We start from the raw sequence: 20978 nt of genomic DNA on the forward strand, positions 1-20978 counted from the left end.
TGCTGACTTGTGTGCTGTTTCTGCCCGCGTCGACTTTTCAGCTTTTGACCGGGCTTTAGAAAGGCTTTGTCTCCTTGAATCTTGGCCTTTAATCATGGAGCTCCTTAGTAACCGACCTTTGCTCCTTTATCTCGCTAAAGTGGCACATTTCTGCACATAATGGACTTTGAAGCCTGAAATGCATAAAAACACGTAATCAGTGTTAACTCTTAATTATTACTCACATAATTGGTCTAAAAGGTAAAATGATAATTTACCTACGAAATGAATGATGAAACTCAAAATGTAAGTAAACTAAAACTATTTACGAGTCCATATTTATCAAAGTTTCTACTCTCAATTCTATCGAAATAGAGTGGAGTAACAAATTCGTTCCACTCCTAGTTCTCTAGCATGGAATGCTTTCGTAGTTAACTAATCGGTCTTAAGTCTAATGAGAGCTTTACGAAGGGTGTTGTACTACGATACAATATGAAATTGATTATGTTGAATTTAAACTACGAATGCTATGGAAATATGATTGTTTTTTAATCTAGATAAAGGATTAGAGGGGAATTGAATCCACCTCGAATCCAACTTAATAACCTAGCATAGATTTTTGTATCTCGATTCTCACGTTCTTACGGCAAGAATTTCGATTTCTAATCCCTAGTGTTCATGGTATTTCTACCAAATACTAACTAGCATGTGAGGTTGTCCACCCATTCTCATGGCGAATCACGACCTTCTAGAGTGGAATAGATTTTACAACGCTTCTACACTATACCACTAAGTTTTCATCAAAGCTTCATCAACCCCTCTAATGGAGGTTTTAGCCTTGAGTCATCAACCCATTATTTCCCATTGAATTATAACTACACATCATATTAAAATTCTAACTTAACTAATTTAACTAACAATGTTTCAATCTACTTAAACTACGAAATGATAATCAACAAGAATTAAAACTAGATCTATAAATTGAAATAACAAAAATCGAAATTGACAAAATAACTATTTTATTTATCTAATCAATCAAGAACAATGATTCAAAGACTTAATCTAAAACAAGAATTGAAAATGGAACTTAAACTTAATTAATTTACTGAAAACTAGATCTAGAATTATATATATTTTTAGGTCTAACTAGCTACCATTAATAAAGAGTTAAGCTTTGGTTTTTATACTTTCAGATCCAAAAATCGTGCATAGGCTTGGAGCCATGTTTTGGCCCAAAACCTAATTCTTTCAGTCCAAAAAGGCCTTTTAAGCTGCAGTTGGCTTCAACAGATGTTTCGTCCACTTCTACTCCTATGATTGGATCAAGTCTTAGACCATTGGAAAGCTCTTTCCGAGCCGGTCGTTTTGACATAAGGTAGGCCCCATTCCGAGGTCTGAGTCCAAAGATACGGCCTTCGAAGTTCTCACGACTTGTGTCTTTGTTTACGCCCAGCGTCGACTTTTCAGCTTTTGACCGGGCTTTAGAAAGGCTTTGTCTTCTTGAATCTTGGCCTTTAATCACGGAACTCCTTAGTAACCAACCTTTGCTCCTTTATCTCGCTAAAGTGGCACATTTCTGCACATAATGGACTTTGAAGCCTGAAATGCATAAAAACACGTAATCAGTGTTAACTCTTAATTATTACTCACATAATTGGTCTAAAAGTTATGACTGTTACAGGGTTAAAACTACAGTTTTGGGCTCTTATCATTACATCATTTCAATAAGAATCAGACCAAAATAAAAGAACTAACGGACTGCTCCAGGCAAGAATCCAAATCATACGCTGCGGTTCCACTGCCTTCCACTTATGTTCTCAAGAACACACCCACGTTGCCAAAACAAAGCAAACATGGGTCAGCAAAAATGGAATTTGCTGGTATGAGTAGACTAACCACATATAAATATTTCAAATCTTTACTTATCCAACTAACATTTAAATCTATCATAACCTAATCATTCTCAGCTTGGAAGACAGGTAGTTCCGTCATCTCAACCGGCATAGTTTCTTCCCAAGCAAAACTTCCATCTTATTTACTCGTTATAATAACTTGTTTTGATAACTAAGTAATTGAACTAAAACTTACTGATATCCACTGTTGTATTAGGGTAGGACCGCGTCCCTGCACAAAATATTATTAAGTCCTACCCTCCTACAAAAGAAAGTTAGAAATTTTATATAACATATGTAGATATCCTATAAGTATTCAAATGTAAGCCCAAACACACTCGCATAATCAAATCAATTTCTCTTATCAATTAATCAATTACTTTTCTTATACACCCACCCTTTAGTACCTACTCCACGATTTGCACTCCACACATTTGCCAAATCACACATTCCTGTGTACCTCTCTCCCACCGAATACCACAATATCGTAGCCACCTCTGGGCTTTCATACACATATTTCACAGCCTCTTTGGGCACAAAAACTCAAGTCATTCATGGCACATTCAATGAATACCTTAGGTCATTCCCGCCACATTCAAGGAATGCCTATCATATCACTAACGGGCCATTCATGGCACATTCAATGAATGCCCTGGGTCATTCCCGCCACATTCAAGGAATACCCAAACCTATATTCTCGTACACTCAAGGAATACAACTAACCCGCAAGACGAATACCTTAGTTCCTCTTTAGGGCAGTCCAAACAATCTGGTCATTCATGACACATTCAATGAATACCCATATATAACGCTAACGGGCCATTTATGACACATTCAATAAATGCCCACCTAACATATGACATCATCAGTCATAAAACTCAATTCCAAAACTTAAGGCGTGGAGAGTTCTAAAAGGGTGCGGTAAATTGTTTATGCATTATTGAACTTTATTTTATATATTATTTTAGAGAACTAAGGAGTATCTTATTTCTTGTATTTTTGGTTTACGCGTTATTAATTACATGGATGTATAAGTGTGATAAGTGCTCAAAAAGTGCTATTTAACCCTCGATTACGCCTCTTGTTTAGGCATCTTAGTGTACTAATAGTGTTTATAAGTTGTGTTTTAAGATTCTACAGGTGAAAAAGAGAGTTTTGTAGAATATTAGAGAAAATGGGGTAAAACGAAGCAATTCGGAGCATTAAGGATCACATGGGAAGTCCGTGGACAATCATGGAGAAGGCCAAGGAATTGGAGCTGTTAAAGATGCAACTTGGACCTATTTTAAAGTCTATTTGGAAGCCCAAGGCCAAAGGATTCGTTGTTTGGACCAAAGCCCGCAAAAGAAGATAGAAGGATAGAGCAGAAGAGAGAAAATTGGCTTATGCGTCTGGGACGCATGTATCGAGCGTCCAGACGCATTGAGTGCATCTGGGAAGCATAAATCGAGGGTCCAGACGCATGAATCGACACTGTAGCCAATTCTTTCTCAGTTTTGAAGACGAAGTCGGAATCTGGAAGAAGTCTATTTGTATTAGGAAACAAATGACGGTTTGGAATGCTTCTAGAGCTCATTGTAACCCCTATAAATAGAGGACCTAAGTGCCTCATGTAATGAGCCAATTCACTTATATTCTTGTCTCCAGAACTTGAGGCAGAGAGAGATTAATAATAAAAGATCGGTTTTAAATAGCTGAGTCTTAATAAATTAGTCTTTCTAGTCTTATGTTCTTCAACTCTTCTTCTTCTCGTTCTTCGTGTTCTTCCTTCTATATGGAAGACTAATCTTCTCCTTCAAGGGAGGAGATGAAGCCGGTGCTTAAGGTTTAATGATTCTTCTGGTTTATGGTGTTCTTCAATCAGGTTAGTTCTTTATGTTTTTAGTTATTAGTTCCATTGCCCACACCAGGGGATGGAAGTATAGATTAAGGTTTTTATTTATTACAATTGAATATCATGCTAGTTTAGGGTTTTATTTATTGCAATTGAATACTTGCTAGTAACATGCTTTTAATTATTGCAATTGAATATAATGCTAGAATAGAGTTTTATTTATTGTAATTGAATATTATACTATTATTCTCTACTTTTCTTCTAATTGTGTAGTGTTTTAGAGTAAGGGAAGTATTCCTTATGTTTGCCTTAGATGGTGATTCATTGAATAGCTGCCCAAGCTCACATAAAAGGAAAGAAGATACTAGTAATATGAACATAGGAACAACCTTAAGTAGAGTTAATTGTTAACGATGTTTCATCCAAGAGGGCATCGGCACTCGCTTGATTGCCCGATTGTAGTCTACTTGGAGAACAACATGAAGCAAAAGGTCATTGAATCAAAAGCATTGGTGGATTTGAATCTCTTGAATCTATCTCTCTCATATTCTCTCCCTATTTCTAATTCTTAGTTTTAGTATAAGTTTAGTTAGTTAGTTTAGTTTAGTTTAGTTTAACATTAGAATCTACAATATCTATAATAATAGTTTTAATCCCTCAAACCCCTTTCCGGTCCCTGTCCTTCACATAACATACACTTAAAAGTGGAACGATACCCTACTCATCCTTTACTTATTGAGGGATAATTAGGTTTTGATACGCTTCTTTTTGTTCAACGACCATCATCTATCTACATCATCCATATACCACATCTACACACAAAAAAAGAGGTAGTGTCAAAGTGTCATAACGTTGTATATCGTAAAAGACTGAAATATCACATAGTAGTCAATACACGTACACAAGTATATATAGAAAGGTCTTAGCCTAAAGCCAAACATGCTACTAGTCCTAGACCTATCCTAATAGACCGAATCATAATCCAAGTTAAAAGTCAAATTGGGTCAATTGATCAAAGTCTAGTCAACAGTCAAAGTCAATTTGCCCATGGTCAACAATCAAAGTCAACCTGCCCATGGTCAACAGCAGTCAACTAGACCTAAACTCCTCAAACCCAAAAGCCCAAAGCTTAAGGCCCAAAGTCTAACTTAAGTCCAAAATGAAAAATCTAAAATTTAAAACATATAAGCCCACCCACGATTTGGCCCAAGCCCAAATCAAAATTCATTGTTCATCTTCTTCCTCACAATACCTCCCCTCCACTTCCAGCCACCACCGGCCAGGCACTCGTCAGCCCTCCCCACCTAACTGAAAATACTCCCCTTCAAAACCCCTATAACATTTACAAAAGCAATAATCTAAATTCTTAATTTCGAAAACCTTCAACCAAAACTAGATCTGAAATTTCTCTCTACCATTAACGCTCCTCCGGAGCTTCAACAGCACACCAAATTTCAACCCAATCCCAACCACCGATACTAAACCCGTCCTCCATCTCTAAAACCCCGACATCATCAACCAAATCAAAAACAACCCACACACAACAGTATAACAGTTCAACGATATAGTCTCGCGCCGCCATCAACTCTCTCTCCAGTGCCCAATCAAACATCAATAATCAAAAACCAACTAACAGTATAACATCACAACAAAATTTCTAACAAAACAATCAATCAAACACAACAAAGAAATAGGACGCTTTGGTTCTGAGGTTGACGCGAGTAACAGCCGGTTTCAAGGATTCGACAAACTCCCGAACCCATAACTCTCCATCCAACCAAAGCACGAATACATAAATCGTCCAGTTTGTTTATAGCCATCAATCAATTTACTACCCTCATTTTTTATCCACTTCTGTATATAGGTTCTTCAAAATTATATACTTAGTTAACACTAAACAGTATATCGTACTGACTAAACAAAACATCATGTGAACAGTACCTCGTATCATGAACTCTACAGTAAACAAGAAATAAAAAACATAAAATATCTACTCATAGTTATAAACCGAACAGCTTTCCGAAAGCGGAAAAACCCCGAAAGACCGAAATCGATTGTCGCGCGAAAAACGATCTTCCTTGTTCAAAACCCTTTTTTTTTCTTAAAACTCTCGCTGTGTTTTCTTTTTTTTTCCCCCAAAAACTCTACGTGAGAACACTCCTCTTTTTATGTTTTTAGAAACCTCCCCGAAAAACAAGGATAACACTTATCTAGTTACTTACGGGACTTTTATCCCTAAGCTGATAGTTATCATATATCTGTTTTATCTATTTTTATTATTATTATTATTATTATTATTATTATTATTATTATTATTATTATTATAGGAAAATAAAAGAAAAGGCAGGGTGTTATATTTGTGGTGGCACTAACAGCAAGAATCTTATGAATCTGATACCAATTGATGCACTAGTGTGCATATAGATATGAACCTGATGCCGAAGAATCACGAACTGGTTGCTTGTGAGCTACTACGGTTGTTGTGCGCGACAACTAGGCTTGAAACTCACAAATTTGAGAAGGGAGATGACAAGTTATCGCTTGTAATCACCCTGCAAATAATCAATAACAAGAACACACAAGAGAAAACCTTTCTCACTCAAACACAAAGTTTATTAATCAACAACCAAGTATGGCCAAAGGCCTACAACTCAATATATATACTAAAGGAGTAATGAATTTAGAAGCTAGCCTTCTAATTCAATTATTGAAACTAAAACAACTAATTTTCGTAATTAAAAATAAACCTAAAAATAACCTATGCTAAAAACACCAAAATAGCAATGAAACATGCTTCTAAAATGTGAACGGTGAACCAATATGATACATCATTCATCTTTAGGGACTCATTGGTGGTGCGGCTAGCAAAATCGAGGTCATTGTTCTTGAACATTGGCTGCTTTAGTTGATGAAACCACCATGGTCTATACTGAACCAAATTCAAACTGAACCAAATTAAAGCCATATGATGGGACCATATTTGTTACCAAGGCTGGCTAAGGACTGGTGAGGTATTGCTCCTAGATCAAGAGTGTTGCCTATTACTAGCCATCCTGGAGGCCCTGGAGGAAGCAACTGATCTTATTCATAATTTTTGTTAAGAAATGCAAAGCACTCACTAGCCGGGCCTGAGCAGATCCATGTAAAAGCCAGTGTCCACAACATTGTACTAATCGTGGAGAAAGGGTGCAATTCTTTTAGTTTGCTCTTATCATAGCATCATATATACAGAACGGGTGATTCATAGCCAACAACATCCTAAGTTAGACATTCAAAGGAGTTGGAAACACAATATCCATATCTATCTAACAAAACAAAACTGTTTCCTGACTCGCGGCTGGGATTGAGTTTCAGGGAGTATAAATCGAGGGTCCACAATGCGCCACGTGGATTAGGAATTAATTAGATTATTAATTGTAAAATTAAACAAAAAAACCCTTCGTTCCCCCAAACTTCCTTCACCCCTCTCAATTCTACACGTTACGTCTCTCCCTCTTTTGCAAACAGAAAATAAAAATAAAATTAGTCATCGTTGTCTCTCTTCAAATTGAGTTCTCCCACAAATAATAAAACGTCTCAACCAAGCTAAAAAGAGTAAGAGCCCATCTAAGGAAGATTAACAAGCCTTCAGTCAAGACAATTCAGGTAGGCCTTTTTGTTTCTTAACATCCTTTTTTCGGCTTTGGCTAGAGAGTTGATCAATTTGCTGTTGCTGTAAAGTCCTGATGGTGATATAATAGATTGTGTTCTATAAACTGTAATACATATCATTGTTGAGTTATTTATATGTGTTTTGTTTGGAGCAACAGATCTTCAACTGGATGCACAGGAAATTCCATCACAATGCTGATGGCTACATGGTTTCTCCAAAGAAAGGTACAAAGCAAATATGAAACTCACACTAACGTCATAGTTAATTCTTAATTCTTAATTCTTAATACTGTACATTTATATCCTTCACGTGATTATTTGGAGTGAGGGTGTAACTTTTGAATATTCATCAGCTAAGTAAGCCATTTTTGTTATACGTTAAAGTAATCCAATGTATACAAATATATGTTATATTGGTAAAAGAGAAATCTGAAATTCTCAAACTGAAATTTTCATTCTTTGTTCATTTTTTATTATCAGTTTTGTGCTTCATCTATGTGGGCGTTTCCACATCAAGTTGAAGTGTTAAAATAGGATATTCATAGCAACATAAATTCAATGGTAATTCTTTTGGGGTTTTAAAATATTTTAACATTTGTCTTCCCATCTCTCTTAGTAATTCCCTTTCTGTGTAAGATTTTTTAGCTTGCTGCTTCATTGATTCAAGTTTCTGCAAGTCAATTGAAAGGTGTGGTTTGACAATGGAAGTTCAGCGATGGAATAAATTGTAAGATCTTCATTGCCATGCACAAACATTGTTATTTATAGAGTTTTCATTGAACAACTGATTTATTGTATACACAAATATTTTTTTTCTTTCTTAATACTATCTATAGCTTCATTTTGTGAGTGTCCAAGCAATAGAGTGCCAGATTTTGAATCGCACCAAACTCTGAAAAATGTACAGAGCTTCCCAACGATTGGTATCTCCATAAACCAACCCTCTCTCCAAATTACCATTGATAACTGCTCTCCTTTTGCACGTTTTCTTTCTGCATCTTAGCAAAGATGGTCTTTTTTGAATTCACGTAAGTTCTCTTTCTGCTCTTTCTATCTCTTTTGGAAGTTTGAAGATTACTTGATTCTACTGATAAAAAACCACCGAGGGTCTTTCTACTCTTTTCTTTAACTCATCTCCTTTCATTCACACTTGCTGATTAGCGCATTGCATGGCAAAGAAACATTCTTGCATTCATGATTATAGTTTCTCACCGTCTCCTTCGACGAAAAGAAAAAATGTGTCTACTCTCCCTCTCTCTGTCACTTTCCTTGCGTGGGTAATCAAAACCACACTGTTGTCTTATTTTTTCTTAGTCCAAGTTACTTAAAAAATGATTATATATTTTGCTATTTTGGAATTTGCAATTGATTAAGAAGGGTCCTGTTGTGATACCTTAACACCTTAATACATGAAATTAATCCATTCTAATTTAGTGTTCTCTTGAACTTGTAATATTTTAGTGCATGTGGCAAAGGTTATAACCGTTTGGTTGTATGCATAACTATATTTTGTTTGAGCACTTGGTGCAAGTGATCAATCTTATTCACCCGGAATGTGTTCATATGAAATCTTAAGTTGTTTCACATGCTAATTGTATGCCACCTAATAAGAATTTTAGTCTTTCCAATTCTACGTTTAGTGTTATAGTTGGATTTTTCCTTCTTTGTGATTGAATTTGGATTTTGAATTTACTCATGCCAATTTCTTCAAAGTGTACGTGTAGAGATGTTAACTTTTGTGATGCACACGCTAGATGATGATGGACGGATTTGAATGCAAATTCTTGAGGGTTTAAAGTTGTACCTATTTCTGTAGTTAGTTGATTCTTAAAATTTGGTATTGGTGCTAGGTTTGGAGTCATGGTTAATTAAGCGCTTTGAATTGAAGGGAAAATGATGTTAAGGGAGAAGGGGAGCTACCTAAACAATAATGAGTATCATAATGAAAAAAGTTATCACTGCCATTGGAATTCTCAAGCTAGACGTGGCTAAGGTTTATTAGAACATGGTTATAGTGCATTTAGGTTAAGGTCGAAGCTAAGCAAGCCATTTTTGTTATCTGTTAAAGTAATCCAATGTATACAAATAGAAGCCAAAGAACGAGTTTGTAGTTCGCTTTCTGCCATTCTATTTAGCCTAATAGAGTAATTTAGATGTGTGAACAATTTCTTTTAAGGTGACACGACTTTTGGCTGGCGAATGGTCAGAGTCTAACAGGCTAAGCACCACAAGCGCATCTCTACTTTGCATAAGTGCATACATAGTTACATACACGCCACAGAGAACAATGGCATCACAACCTTTCGACACCAATTTGTTTTCTCGACACTTAAATGTACAAAATAAAAGGACACTGGGTAGGCAAAAACAGTAGAATATATCCAAATTAGATTTTGATCACCCTCAATTACTCTAGAGAGTTGATCAATTTGCTGTTGCTGTAGAGTCCTGATGGCGATATAATAGATTGTGTTCTATCTCATCAACAACTAGCTTTTGATCACCCTCATCAACACGTGTGGGAACAATAAACCATATTTTTTTCCCATAAACCCTTCAGTTCTCTATCTTCTAAAATGCGATTAGGTATTAATTAGTGAAATTAAACCCAAAAAAGAGCCTTTCGTTTTCTCCAAACTTGCAAAAACCCTTCGCTCGGTCTGCGTTTCCTTTTTTTCACTTGATAGTTTTTTTCGTGGTTGCACTTATTACTTCAACAACTGAATTTTTTACTTCAGCACGTGTAGTGTTAATCTTTGCTCCACAATTTGCAGGTTGAGTGCGAGATTACTGAATTAAGCTCTTGACTCAACCAATTTGGGTAACATTCCTTCCTTATAACTACACATTTTGTTTCTTGCAATCATTACTCTAAGGTGAGATTTGGATTTTCTTGCAAAATGTGAATGTGACTAGATAGGTTGTGGTTTATCCTTAATGATAAGTGTGCATAAGCAAATGGATACGTCAGTTTCCTAGAATCCTTATGGTAGAGGATTTTATGTACTAAAATTGATACGGTGTTCATTGTATGTTAAATGAATCCTTTCAGCGTCAATAATTCATGTTGGTCAAGAGCTAATTATACACTGAGGCTTATTGGATTGTCTTAGGAGCTGAAATTGGATGGATGGAATCTAAGTGTAGTACTGTGTGTATATTATTTTTTATTATTATTACCTTTTTGGTGATTTTTCTAATTTTGACCTCTTTATTTTGTGCAAAAAAAACTTTATGGTTATTTGTGGAATTTTAAAACTTTGCATACGTACACATACTTAAACGTTGGAACTTTTGCTAACATTATGCTTGGTGCAATGATGCTGCGTGTAGAAAATGCTCTCTATATGACTTCTTGATTTAGTTTATTTCTTACTGTTTATTTGGTCTTACTACCCTTATTTGATTCTTGAACTTTAATGCCAACGCCCCTTTCGCTCATGAAATTATTTACGTTGCTTGGTGAATCATTTCTTTTACAACGAATTACCAAGTGCCAATCAAATATCAGTCGCCCACTTTGGCTCCTCTTCTTCTCCATATATTGTTTATAATAGCTCAATTAAACAAAAAAAAAACCTTTAACTCTTCGCCGTCTCCAGACTGCTTCTTCCAATGTATATTCTTTCTCATGCCTGAAAGATTCAAGTCGTTGTCTTCTTCCCTTAAGCTTGTGCCCCGATAGTTCTTCATAAATTGTGCCGCATGGTGAGCAAACTCCACTTTCTGATCTTATATTTGGTTTTTTCCTATCTCAGATCGGTTGGACTACCCTACTCCAACTGAGAAGCTTTCACGAAATCAAAGGTTTGTACACTCTTTCTTATGTATGTGGGAAATTGATTAACCACCTTCCTAACCATGAACTATGGTACACTCATTGATTTATTCTATTTGCAGCTATCGTTTCTCCCAACAGATTTTATAAGGGTTCGTTTATACCAATTCCATCGTTTACTATTTCATGAAAAAAAAAAAAAAATAGGAAGCAATTGGTGTCATAGCACACATACATAGTGATAATATGCCTACAGTTGATTTTTTTTTTTTTGTTGATCATGTCGCTTCCTACAGCGTGCTTCTCTATTTATAGTCACGCTTGCAACATTTGATTAGAGGTGTACAAGTTTTGTGGTCGGACGTCTTATCTTTCTTTCTTTCTTTTATTATTATTTTTTTTTTTCATTATATTTTAATTGACAGTTTACAATTCCTTTTCACTATAGATTGGTCACCTGTGTCTGTCTCTAAGAACGTACACTATTTAAAACCCTTAGTAACCTCAAGTAATTTTAACATTACATATCAAATCAAAGTTTTCTAATTGGGATTAGGGTCTGTTTGTATATGTAGTTTTGGTATTTGATATTTGCATTGCCTATTGTTTTCGGTCGCCGTACCACACTAAGCAAAAAAATGAACGCACCATTCTTTACCTGTACCGTACTTTAACTCTTCGCGTCTTCGCCGTCTCCAGACTGCTTCTTCCAATGTATATTCTTTCTCATGCCTAAAAGATTCAAGTCGTTGTCTTCTTCCCTTAAGCTTATGCCACGATAGTTCTTCATAAATAGTGCCGCCTGGTAAGCAAACTCCACTTTCTGATCTTATATTTGTTTTTCCCTATCTCAGATCGGTTAGACTACCCAACTCCAACTGAGAAGCTTTCGCGAAATCAAAGCTTTGTACACTCTTTCTTATGTATGTGGGAAATTAATTAACCACCTTCCTAACCATGCACTATGGTACACTCATTGATTTATTCTATTTGTAGCTATCGTTTCTCCCTACAAATTTTATAAGGGTTTGTTTATACCAATTCCACCATTTACTATTTCCTGATAAAAATAAATAAATAAATAAATTGGAAGCAATTGGTGTCACAGCACACATACATAGTGATAATATGCCTACCGTTGATTTTGTTTGTTTGTTGATCCTGTCGCTTCCTACAGCGTGCTTCTTCCATTTATAGTCATGCCTGCAACATTTGATTAGAGGTGTACAGGCTTTGTGGTCGGACGTTTTATCTATCTTTCTTTCTTTTATTATTATTATTTTTTAATCGTTAAATTTTAATTGACAGTGAACGCAATTCCTTTTCGCTATAGATTGGTTACCTGTGGCTATCTCTAAGAACGTACACTATTTAAAATCCTTAGTAACCTCAAGTACTTTAAACATTACATATCAAATCAGAGCTTTCTAATTAAAGTTAGGATCTGTTTGTATATGTAGTTTTGGTATTTGATATTTGCATTGCCTATTGTTTTCGGTCGCCGTACCACACCATGCAAAGAAACGAACGCACCGTTCTTTATCTGTACCGTGCTTTAACTAGACGAAGAAAAGTATTATACTATTTTTTTAAAATCTCTGCTCTTTTTCAGACCACATCTTTTTAGATGTCCTTTTCATTTTATTCCTGTACTACTTAAGGGCTTTGGTCAATTTTTTATTCTTTCTTTCTTTGTTATTATCTTTTCTCTTTTCACTTTTTAGTTCCTTGGTGTTCATTCTTATTTTGTGTCTCCTTACATATGTACGCTAGATCGCTTGGAATCGCACGCGGTCGTAAAAGTCAAGGAGTCCCTTTGGGTGTGTCTAGATCGATTGGAAGCGCACACAGTCATAAAAGTCTAGGAGTGCCTTTGAGTGTGTTTTCCCCCCTAGATTTGTTGTGTTCATACGACTTTGCTTCTAAGCGTGTTTTGCGGTTGTCATTACATTTTCCTATTTAGTGCATCGTCAAGTTCTCTCGGGAGACTATGCGCAGCAAAATTCGATCTCAGCTGCCCAAAGAAGTTAAGAAGAATAACATTGTTATCAAACCCTTCTAAATGTAATGACTTCTTTTTTGCTTCGGCTCTGTTTTTGCTTTTACCGACCATGACTTTTCTTGATACACTTTAATTCATACGTTCTGTCTTTATATTTATGACATTTTGTTTGACCCTAGTGGCACCACATTTCCCTGTTTGTTGTTACCACATTTCTAACTTTGTTGACAGATTCGTCTCCATTACATTTCGATGGTGCTGATAGTTTAGGATGACTTTGGTTTCTTTCTCCTCACCTTTTTATTTAACTTCTTTACTTTTTTGTCAGTTGTGGTTAGCTTTTATTCTTGCTTTTGTGACTTCTCAGAAAAACATGTAGGACTCGACTGAAGGGCACAAGGTTCTTGAAATCAAGGTATCACATAGACGGTGCAATTTTAGACCCTTTCTTTGTTATTAGTTCGAACAAATAAATTCTTTTAATGCGTTTTTGAGGTTGTCCTTGCATTTTCACTATGAAGGGGGGTGTGGAGATCTACCGGGCAACAATACGTAACCAAATTCGAAGTCGAATTGTCAAAGAAGTTGAGGTATGTGTGTAATTCTTATCTCCGCAATTGTCAAGTGTTGTCCGATGCTAGCTTATCTAATCCCCATTACTAACTCAACCAATAAACTGCCTGCTTTCTTTATTTTTGCCGGTAGTCGGGCTCACAAGTTCGTCGATCCGGGGCGTGGGCGCAGCTTCGCACTGAAGCTATTAATGAAATGAAAGTGCGTTTATATTTTTGAGCATGATATATTTTGCTTTTTTGCTTATTCCCCACACATGTATTCATTTAGTTTTCTTTTTCCCACCGTAAACTATACAAGCATAACACCCAATGGTTGGGGAGAACTTGCTGCCTTAACCTATTAATTAACCCATTTTGCGTGTGGCTTCCTCCCCAGCTTTTAAACAGCCAAAAAAACATTTGATCATTGTGTCGTTGTTAATACAATGTCTTATTACGACCATAGCATCTTTAATTTCGATCATAGCGTGCCGTTTGAACTGTGCTAATTTCGATTGATTACTGTTCAAAGCCCGTTGCAAGCTCCAACGAAATGCCACGAGTGCAGCTCCAACGCCAACTTGCTCCAAGATATGCTCCTCCTTTGCTTTCTCGCCGCACCATCGCACAACGTGCTCGGAGGGAAAGAGAGCGCCTTTCATCTTCATCCACATCTAAGGGAATGCAACTACCATCTAAAGATATTCGCATCCATTTGAGCCCAACTGTGACACCTAACCGAAAGACACTAGCACGCCGTGTCCGAAGCAACAGAGACAAAATGGCCCGCCTTCCTAGCTCAACTTTAATTAAGCGCGGCTGTGTGCCACCATCAACTTATTGGCCCCATTGCTACGCACCTGTCGTTGAGGGTTCCCCATCAGCGCAAAATAGAAATAAAAAAAATGGGAAGGACATCATTTATGATTTGGCTCCGCAACCACGGCATTACATTATCACGTATTTGGTTGGGTCATCATCTAAAGGGGACTGCACACGAGAGAATGAAGTTCTTTTCCGAGAACAAATTAAGGATGTTAGCACCTTTGATCCACCCGTGTGTGTTAGTCAAAAAAGATCATCCTCCTTAAAATTCTTTAAGTACATATTTTCTCTTCCATTCGGATTGCCCCCTCAAAGCTTTATGCTACTTTGGAGAAAACTTATGCACTAAATACTTTTTCGTGTATAGTACCCCATTTGAACGATGCAACGAAAGAGCTAATTGTACCGCTGGAGATGCATTTGGGGTTGAAATGAGGAATTCATTTGATTCGGTCTGCCTAAGCGAAGGCGTTGCAACAAATCTCCTCGCGAAACCGTTGACTGATTTGCCAGAAGGACGCCACTATCTGGGACGGATGGATGTGTGTTGCCCACATTGTTCAGCTCTTCACTGGATGGCTGAGAAATTGACACATTCATCCAAAAAAAACCCTAAATTTGGGATGTGTTGTTTACAAGGGAAAGTCAGGCTGCCCTTGCTATCGCCATTGCCACCTGCTCTCCACTCACTATACGAAGGAAATGATAGACGCGTAGTGTCATTCCGTGAGCACATTCGTGCATATAATGCTTTTACAAGCCTTGGTGTGGATCCGGACCAACGCGTATTGAGTGGACGTGGCCCACAATCATTTGTCATCCATGGAGAACTCTACCACAGAGTCGGGTCACTCCTTCCATCTCTAGGCAGGGATCCCGTCTATTCACAACTTTACTTTTATGATGGAAACGAGGCTTTGAATCATCGTCTTCGTAGGAACCCTCAACTATCAAAGGACGTTTTGAGCATCATTCAGGACACTCTTATCCAAAACAACAACTTTTACAAGTTGTATATGAATGCTTTTGAGATTTTGAATACAAGTGATTCTCCAAATAACAATGTCCCGGCCTGATTGCATTATAGCTCTAGGAGTGACCAGCGTCGCTACAACTTTCCATCCACAACAGAGATAGCTGTGATTTTGCAAGGAGAGGGGAGTACGTTTGATAGCATGTGAGATATTGTTCTTCGCTTGCAAGAAGGTGGGTTAGAAAGGATCAGCGAGTGTAACCCCGTGTATTCGCCCCTCCATTATGTTCTTCTCTTTCCGTGAGGGGATCTCGGTTGGTCTCCTGACCTACGTCAGTGGAACGTCGTTAACAATTGTCCCACCGATGTGTGTTTGACACAAGTGCAATACTATGCCTATCATATGTTTGATCGCGCATCAGAGTATTCCCCTATTTTGAACGCGGGCACCCTAGGCCAACAATTTTTAGTCGATGCTTGGGCTGCAACAGACCAGAATTGCGTGCATTTTCTCAGAGATCGACAAGCTCAGATTCGTGCAGAGTTATACCAGGGATTAATAGATATTGCAGCATAGGGCCTGCATCCAAGCCAAGTTGGGCAGCGTGTTATCCTGCCATCATCTTATATAGGCAGTCCAAGGCATATGTACGAAATTTACCAAGATTCAATGGCCATCACACACTACCATAAACATCTGAATGTTTTTCTTATAGCAATTGCGAATCCGAATTGGCCTGAAGTTCTAACGGAGCTTAAAAAACATAAAAAATCGAATGATAAACCAACGATAGTGGCGCGTGCTTTTGAGATGAAGCGTAGAGCAATAATGGATGAAATCACCAAGAAATACATTTTCGGTCATGCGGTCGCACATGTTTACACCATTGAATTCCAAAAGCGTGGCCTTCCACATATGCACGCTCTCATATTCCTACAACACGAAGACAAGGTTCGTACCACTGAACAAGTTGATCGAATTGTTTCTGCTGAGATTCCAAATCTTGACACTCAACTTGCTCTCTTTCAAACAGTTATGAAATGTATGATTCATAGTCCGTGTGGTTCTGAATATCCAAAAGTGCCCTGCATGCAAGATGGTCGTTGTAGGTTCTAATACCCGGGAATTTGCTGAGAAAACAACGATGGATCAAGAAGGATACCCGCTTTATATGCGTCGCAACACTGGCATTGAGTACAAGCGCAAGAAACATAAAGTGACCAACCAAAATGTAGCTCCATATAATCCGTACCTATCTGAGCTGTTTGATTGCCACATTAATGTTGAAGTGTGTGCATCAGTTCGGGCAGTCAAATATATCCATAAATACATTTACAAGGGTTTTGACAAAACAACCATGGTGTTAACTGGAGCAAATGATGAGATATAACAATACATCAACGCGAGGTATATCGCCCACGTGAAGTCATCCGGCAGCGGCTTAGAGTTTAACATGCACCAAGAGGTACCCAACGTTGTTAAACTTAGCAATACAGTTTGCCTGGATGCATCGGGTTCTGTACAACCCAACTGAACCACTGGATGAAATTCTCGCTCGAGCTGAACATCAACAATCAACTCTAACCGCATTCTTTAAATGTTGTGCCGAAAATCCAAAAGCCCGAGTGTTCACTTATCCAGAGATACCTGGAGCCTTCGTTTACAACAGGGGTTTTAAAAAATGGACACTTAGGAGTCGAGATAGTTGTTTCGCTATTGGCCGAATGTTTTTTGAAAAACCTAATGCCGAGCGTTTTTATCTACGCATGCTGCTAATCGTTGTTAAAGGGCCCACATCATTCACATCACTTAAATTGGTGGACGGTGTTCCATACAGTACGTTTAAGGAAGCATGTATTGCACGAGGGCTATTGGAAGATGACCAAGAGTGGAGCCAATGTTTGCAGGAGGCATCTTGCATATGGATTGGGTATCAGCTGCTCCGATTGTTCAGCATTATCCTAACAGAGTGCTCTCCAACGCATCCAGAAGTATTGTGGAATAGATTTTCCGTTAATATATGTGATGACCTTCGGCACAGGATGAAAACTAAGTTTCTTATAGGGAATCCATTTGAGGCCTGAGTTATAGACTACGGTTTGTTTTTGTTGGAATAGCTGCTATAAGAAAGTGGGAAGAATCTATCGAATTTCCCTGACATGCCCCTACCAAAGGAAGATTGGAGCCGTGTTGTTGGAAACATACTCATTTGGGAGCATCAGCAGCTAAACCATCAGGGCTTACAAGAGTCAACTGATGCTAATATTAGTCATCTCAATAAAGAGCAACGCAATGCTTTTAATGCGGTGACAGAATCCGTACACAATGCTCAAGGGAAGATTTTTTTTCTTGAATGGAGTTGCGGGCACAGGGAAGACATTCCTGTACAATACGATTGCAGCGTCATGTCGTTGTATTGGTAATATCGTTATAATGGTGGCTTCCTCTAGAATTGCATCTTTGATATTGTCTAGGGGCCGCACTGCTCACTCGACATTTAGTTTGCCCTTAAACGTCTTCAACGACACCATGTGTGGGTTTGGCAAAGATTCATTGCTGGCCAGACTTTTTAGAGAGGCAAAATTTATTATTTGGGATGAAGTCCCCATGTAACATAGATATTACGTTGAAGCCGTTGATCGGTCGCTTCAAGATATCTATGAAAACAAAAAAAAAAATCGGTGGCATAACCGTTATTCTAGGAGGGGATTTCCGGCAAACATTGCCCGTTATACCAAAAGGGGTCCGTGAAGATTTTGTTGCTGCATCTTTGCGTAGGTCTCAACTCTGGAGGCATGTGGAAGTTTTGCATCTATTTCAAAACATGCGCCTGGACATGTCGGATGTAGACAACATTGACTTTGGAACCTATCTTACCGAGGTAAATACTTATGACAACATTGCCTTTGAAATGTTGCTTCCGCAAATACTTAACGTTGAACTAAGCACTTTACTTTTAAGTGATCGTGTAGATAGGCACAAATCTAGAAGAAACAGTTGAGCTGCCATCGGTATATACAAACCGCATTTATCTCGCATTAACACCTAATTCTCTCTCAGATACCCCGAAGTTGGACGAGGAGGGCACGTCTACACCAGAATTCCTAAGAGAACGTACTATTCTAGCTGCAAGGAACGATGATGTCAAGGATATTAATGACATGGCCTTGCGTTTGTTTCCTGGCGAAGTTCTCGAATATTTGGCTACAGATAAAGCTGTTGATACTGATTGTAAATCTACGTCCACAAAAAAAGGGAAAACAACCAACTCAACTCCAGATGTTGTTGACTCTCAATCAAATGAAAGGAAAAGCCGTGATAAGTCTCCTGCACCTGTTGGCGACTATCCAACTGAGTTCCTTAACTCGCTTGACCCATCCAGTTTACCTCCTTTCAGGCTCAAGTTGAAACTTGGGTGCCCAATTATGTTGCTCAGAAACATTGGTCCCAAAGCTGGCCTTTGCAATGGAACATGCCTGATTGTTCTCCAATGTGCCCTTAAAGTGATTAAAGCAATCATTATAACCGGGGAACACGTAGGCGAGCCAGCACTTCTACCTAGGATCTCTTTGACCCCTTCATCTACAGAGCTAGCCGTCCCAATGACACGCCACCAGTTTCCAGTTAGACTTGCGTACGGTATGACAATAAATAAATCCCAAGGGCAGTCAGTGAAGTATGTTGGGATAGATTTACGAACTCCTGTATTCAGCCATGGATAACTATACGTGGCACTCTCCAGGTGCACATCTTCGAAGAGAATTAGTGTAGTCCATCCACCAAACTCTTCTAGATGTACCACCAATATCGTGTACCCATAAGTTCTATTGTAATGAACTTATGCTAAATTGTCTTCGATTATTCTAGAAGTTGTTATTTATGTTGAAGTTGGTTTCCCCTTCCTCATCCCACTTCTCACATTTTGCTTATTAGGGAAAGCATCTTTGTAATCTGCATAGTGCATCAAGTTACTAAATAATGACAACTTCAGTAGTTCTGTGTCCTTTTCCTTGCTTGCTTTCGAGCCCTACAAAATTATCCGATCATTTATTAGGCACAACACATAAATCGGGTTTCAAGTATGATGTTTTTTTTGTCATTTTAGTTTTATGAGAAACTATTAATAACACCGTTAAATGATACAGAAATATGTCTTGGTATTGTTCACAATCGAGTGGTTTTCACATTGTTCAATTGTAGATGCCATTCAAGAAATATATTATACCACATCTTTTCACATACCACATATCAACTAACACTCAAAATTTTCCACATATCAATGTATGTGAATTGCCAATACAGGCGCTTTAGCTTATTAGGAGATAAGTCAGGAGTTGTAGTATGGCCCATTGACCTATATGCTATGTGGGTGGGTTAATAGGTTCTGATGATAGATTATTCTATATAGATTTTTGCACTGTTATATACAATATATAATGTTATCATTTGCAAAACCTGTCGGTGATTGCTGTATAGTAACCTGCAAAGCATTTATCTAAATGGTATGAACAATGCTTCATTCCCATGAAGCCTCCTTATACAGAGGGCATTTCTTCCATACTACTGCTCAACCCTTTTGATTTATGGTCTATATTTATATTATGCAAGACTGTATTCTAATATCTAGCATATACTAAGTTAACTTTAGATACTGCTTTTGATAGGAAGCATGGTTGTCGCAAGAGTTACAACAACGAGTCGCTACTTTTAAGGAAAAAATTTAGGGCACACAATATGTGGAACAAGCTGACCTCATTGCTGCTGAAGTAGTAGTTATCTTAGCTGTTCCAAGGAAAGATGGTAATTTTCTTTTTTAGGCTGCCATCCAATCTTTCCACTTATTTTTGAAACTTTGAGAGTTGAACATGCGGCCAAAACAATTAGACCCAAAAATAGGCTTCCGAAAATAACACTTTTTGAAAAAGTTAAAGTATTAGATGACCATCAAGATTGTTTCATATTTCAAGGTCTTAGGCCACTAGCAGCTCCTGTTGCGTTATTGAAAGCTGCAAGAGGAAAGAGATCACTTCAAGAAAGGAAAGCTTTGAAGGAAGAAATAAGAGATGCGGTACCGGCCACAAGGTGAATGGTACAATGATGATTCGGATGAAGAATCTACACGGCCAACAATAATTGAGCCGTCCTTGCCAAATCTTATGAAGGACTACGAACATTACCAACTTATAATAGACCTATGCAAAACATTGGCATCCTTGGGGCTGTACTTAGAAACATTCAAAGTTATTAAAGATACACGAAAAGTGGCATCTAATACACCATCGATTGAGAAGAAAGAGGAGCTTGAGATACTTGAAACTCAAATAGCATCTATTGCCACTGATGCAACCGATGTGCATCCAGAGGCAGAGGCCACTATTCAGAGAAATCCCAAATGTATTAGTGCCTGGAACTACTATTACAAAGTTAAGTTGAAGAGTGACTTGAAAAATTATTCTCTAAGTTTTTGAATATAATGATGCGTTCAGATC

General features: G+C 37.7%; 1 protein-coding gene across 1 annotated transcript; it reads left to right on the forward strand.

Annotated features, from left to right (window-relative positions):
* The first annotated feature begins 17648 nt into the window (after window positions 1–17648).
* On the forward strand, window positions 17649–20575 carry LOC147476071 (uncharacterized). Its single transcript, XM_086585623.1, has 4 exons — window positions 17649–17908; window positions 18268–18370; window positions 18462–19128; window positions 20457–20575. Exons 1-4 carry the CDS (start codon window positions 17649–17651, stop codon window positions 20573–20575), a joined length of 1149 nt encoding a protein of 382 aa, XP_086441749.1.
* The last annotated feature ends 403 nt before the right edge of the window (window positions 20576–20978 follow it).

This window comes from Coptis chinensis, chromosome 9 (genome assembly GCF_015680905.1).
Source record: "Coptis chinensis isolate HL-2020 chromosome 9, ASM1568090v1, whole genome shotgun sequence".
NCBI lineage: Eukaryota > Viridiplantae > Streptophyta > Magnoliopsida > Ranunculales > Ranunculaceae > Coptis > Coptis chinensis.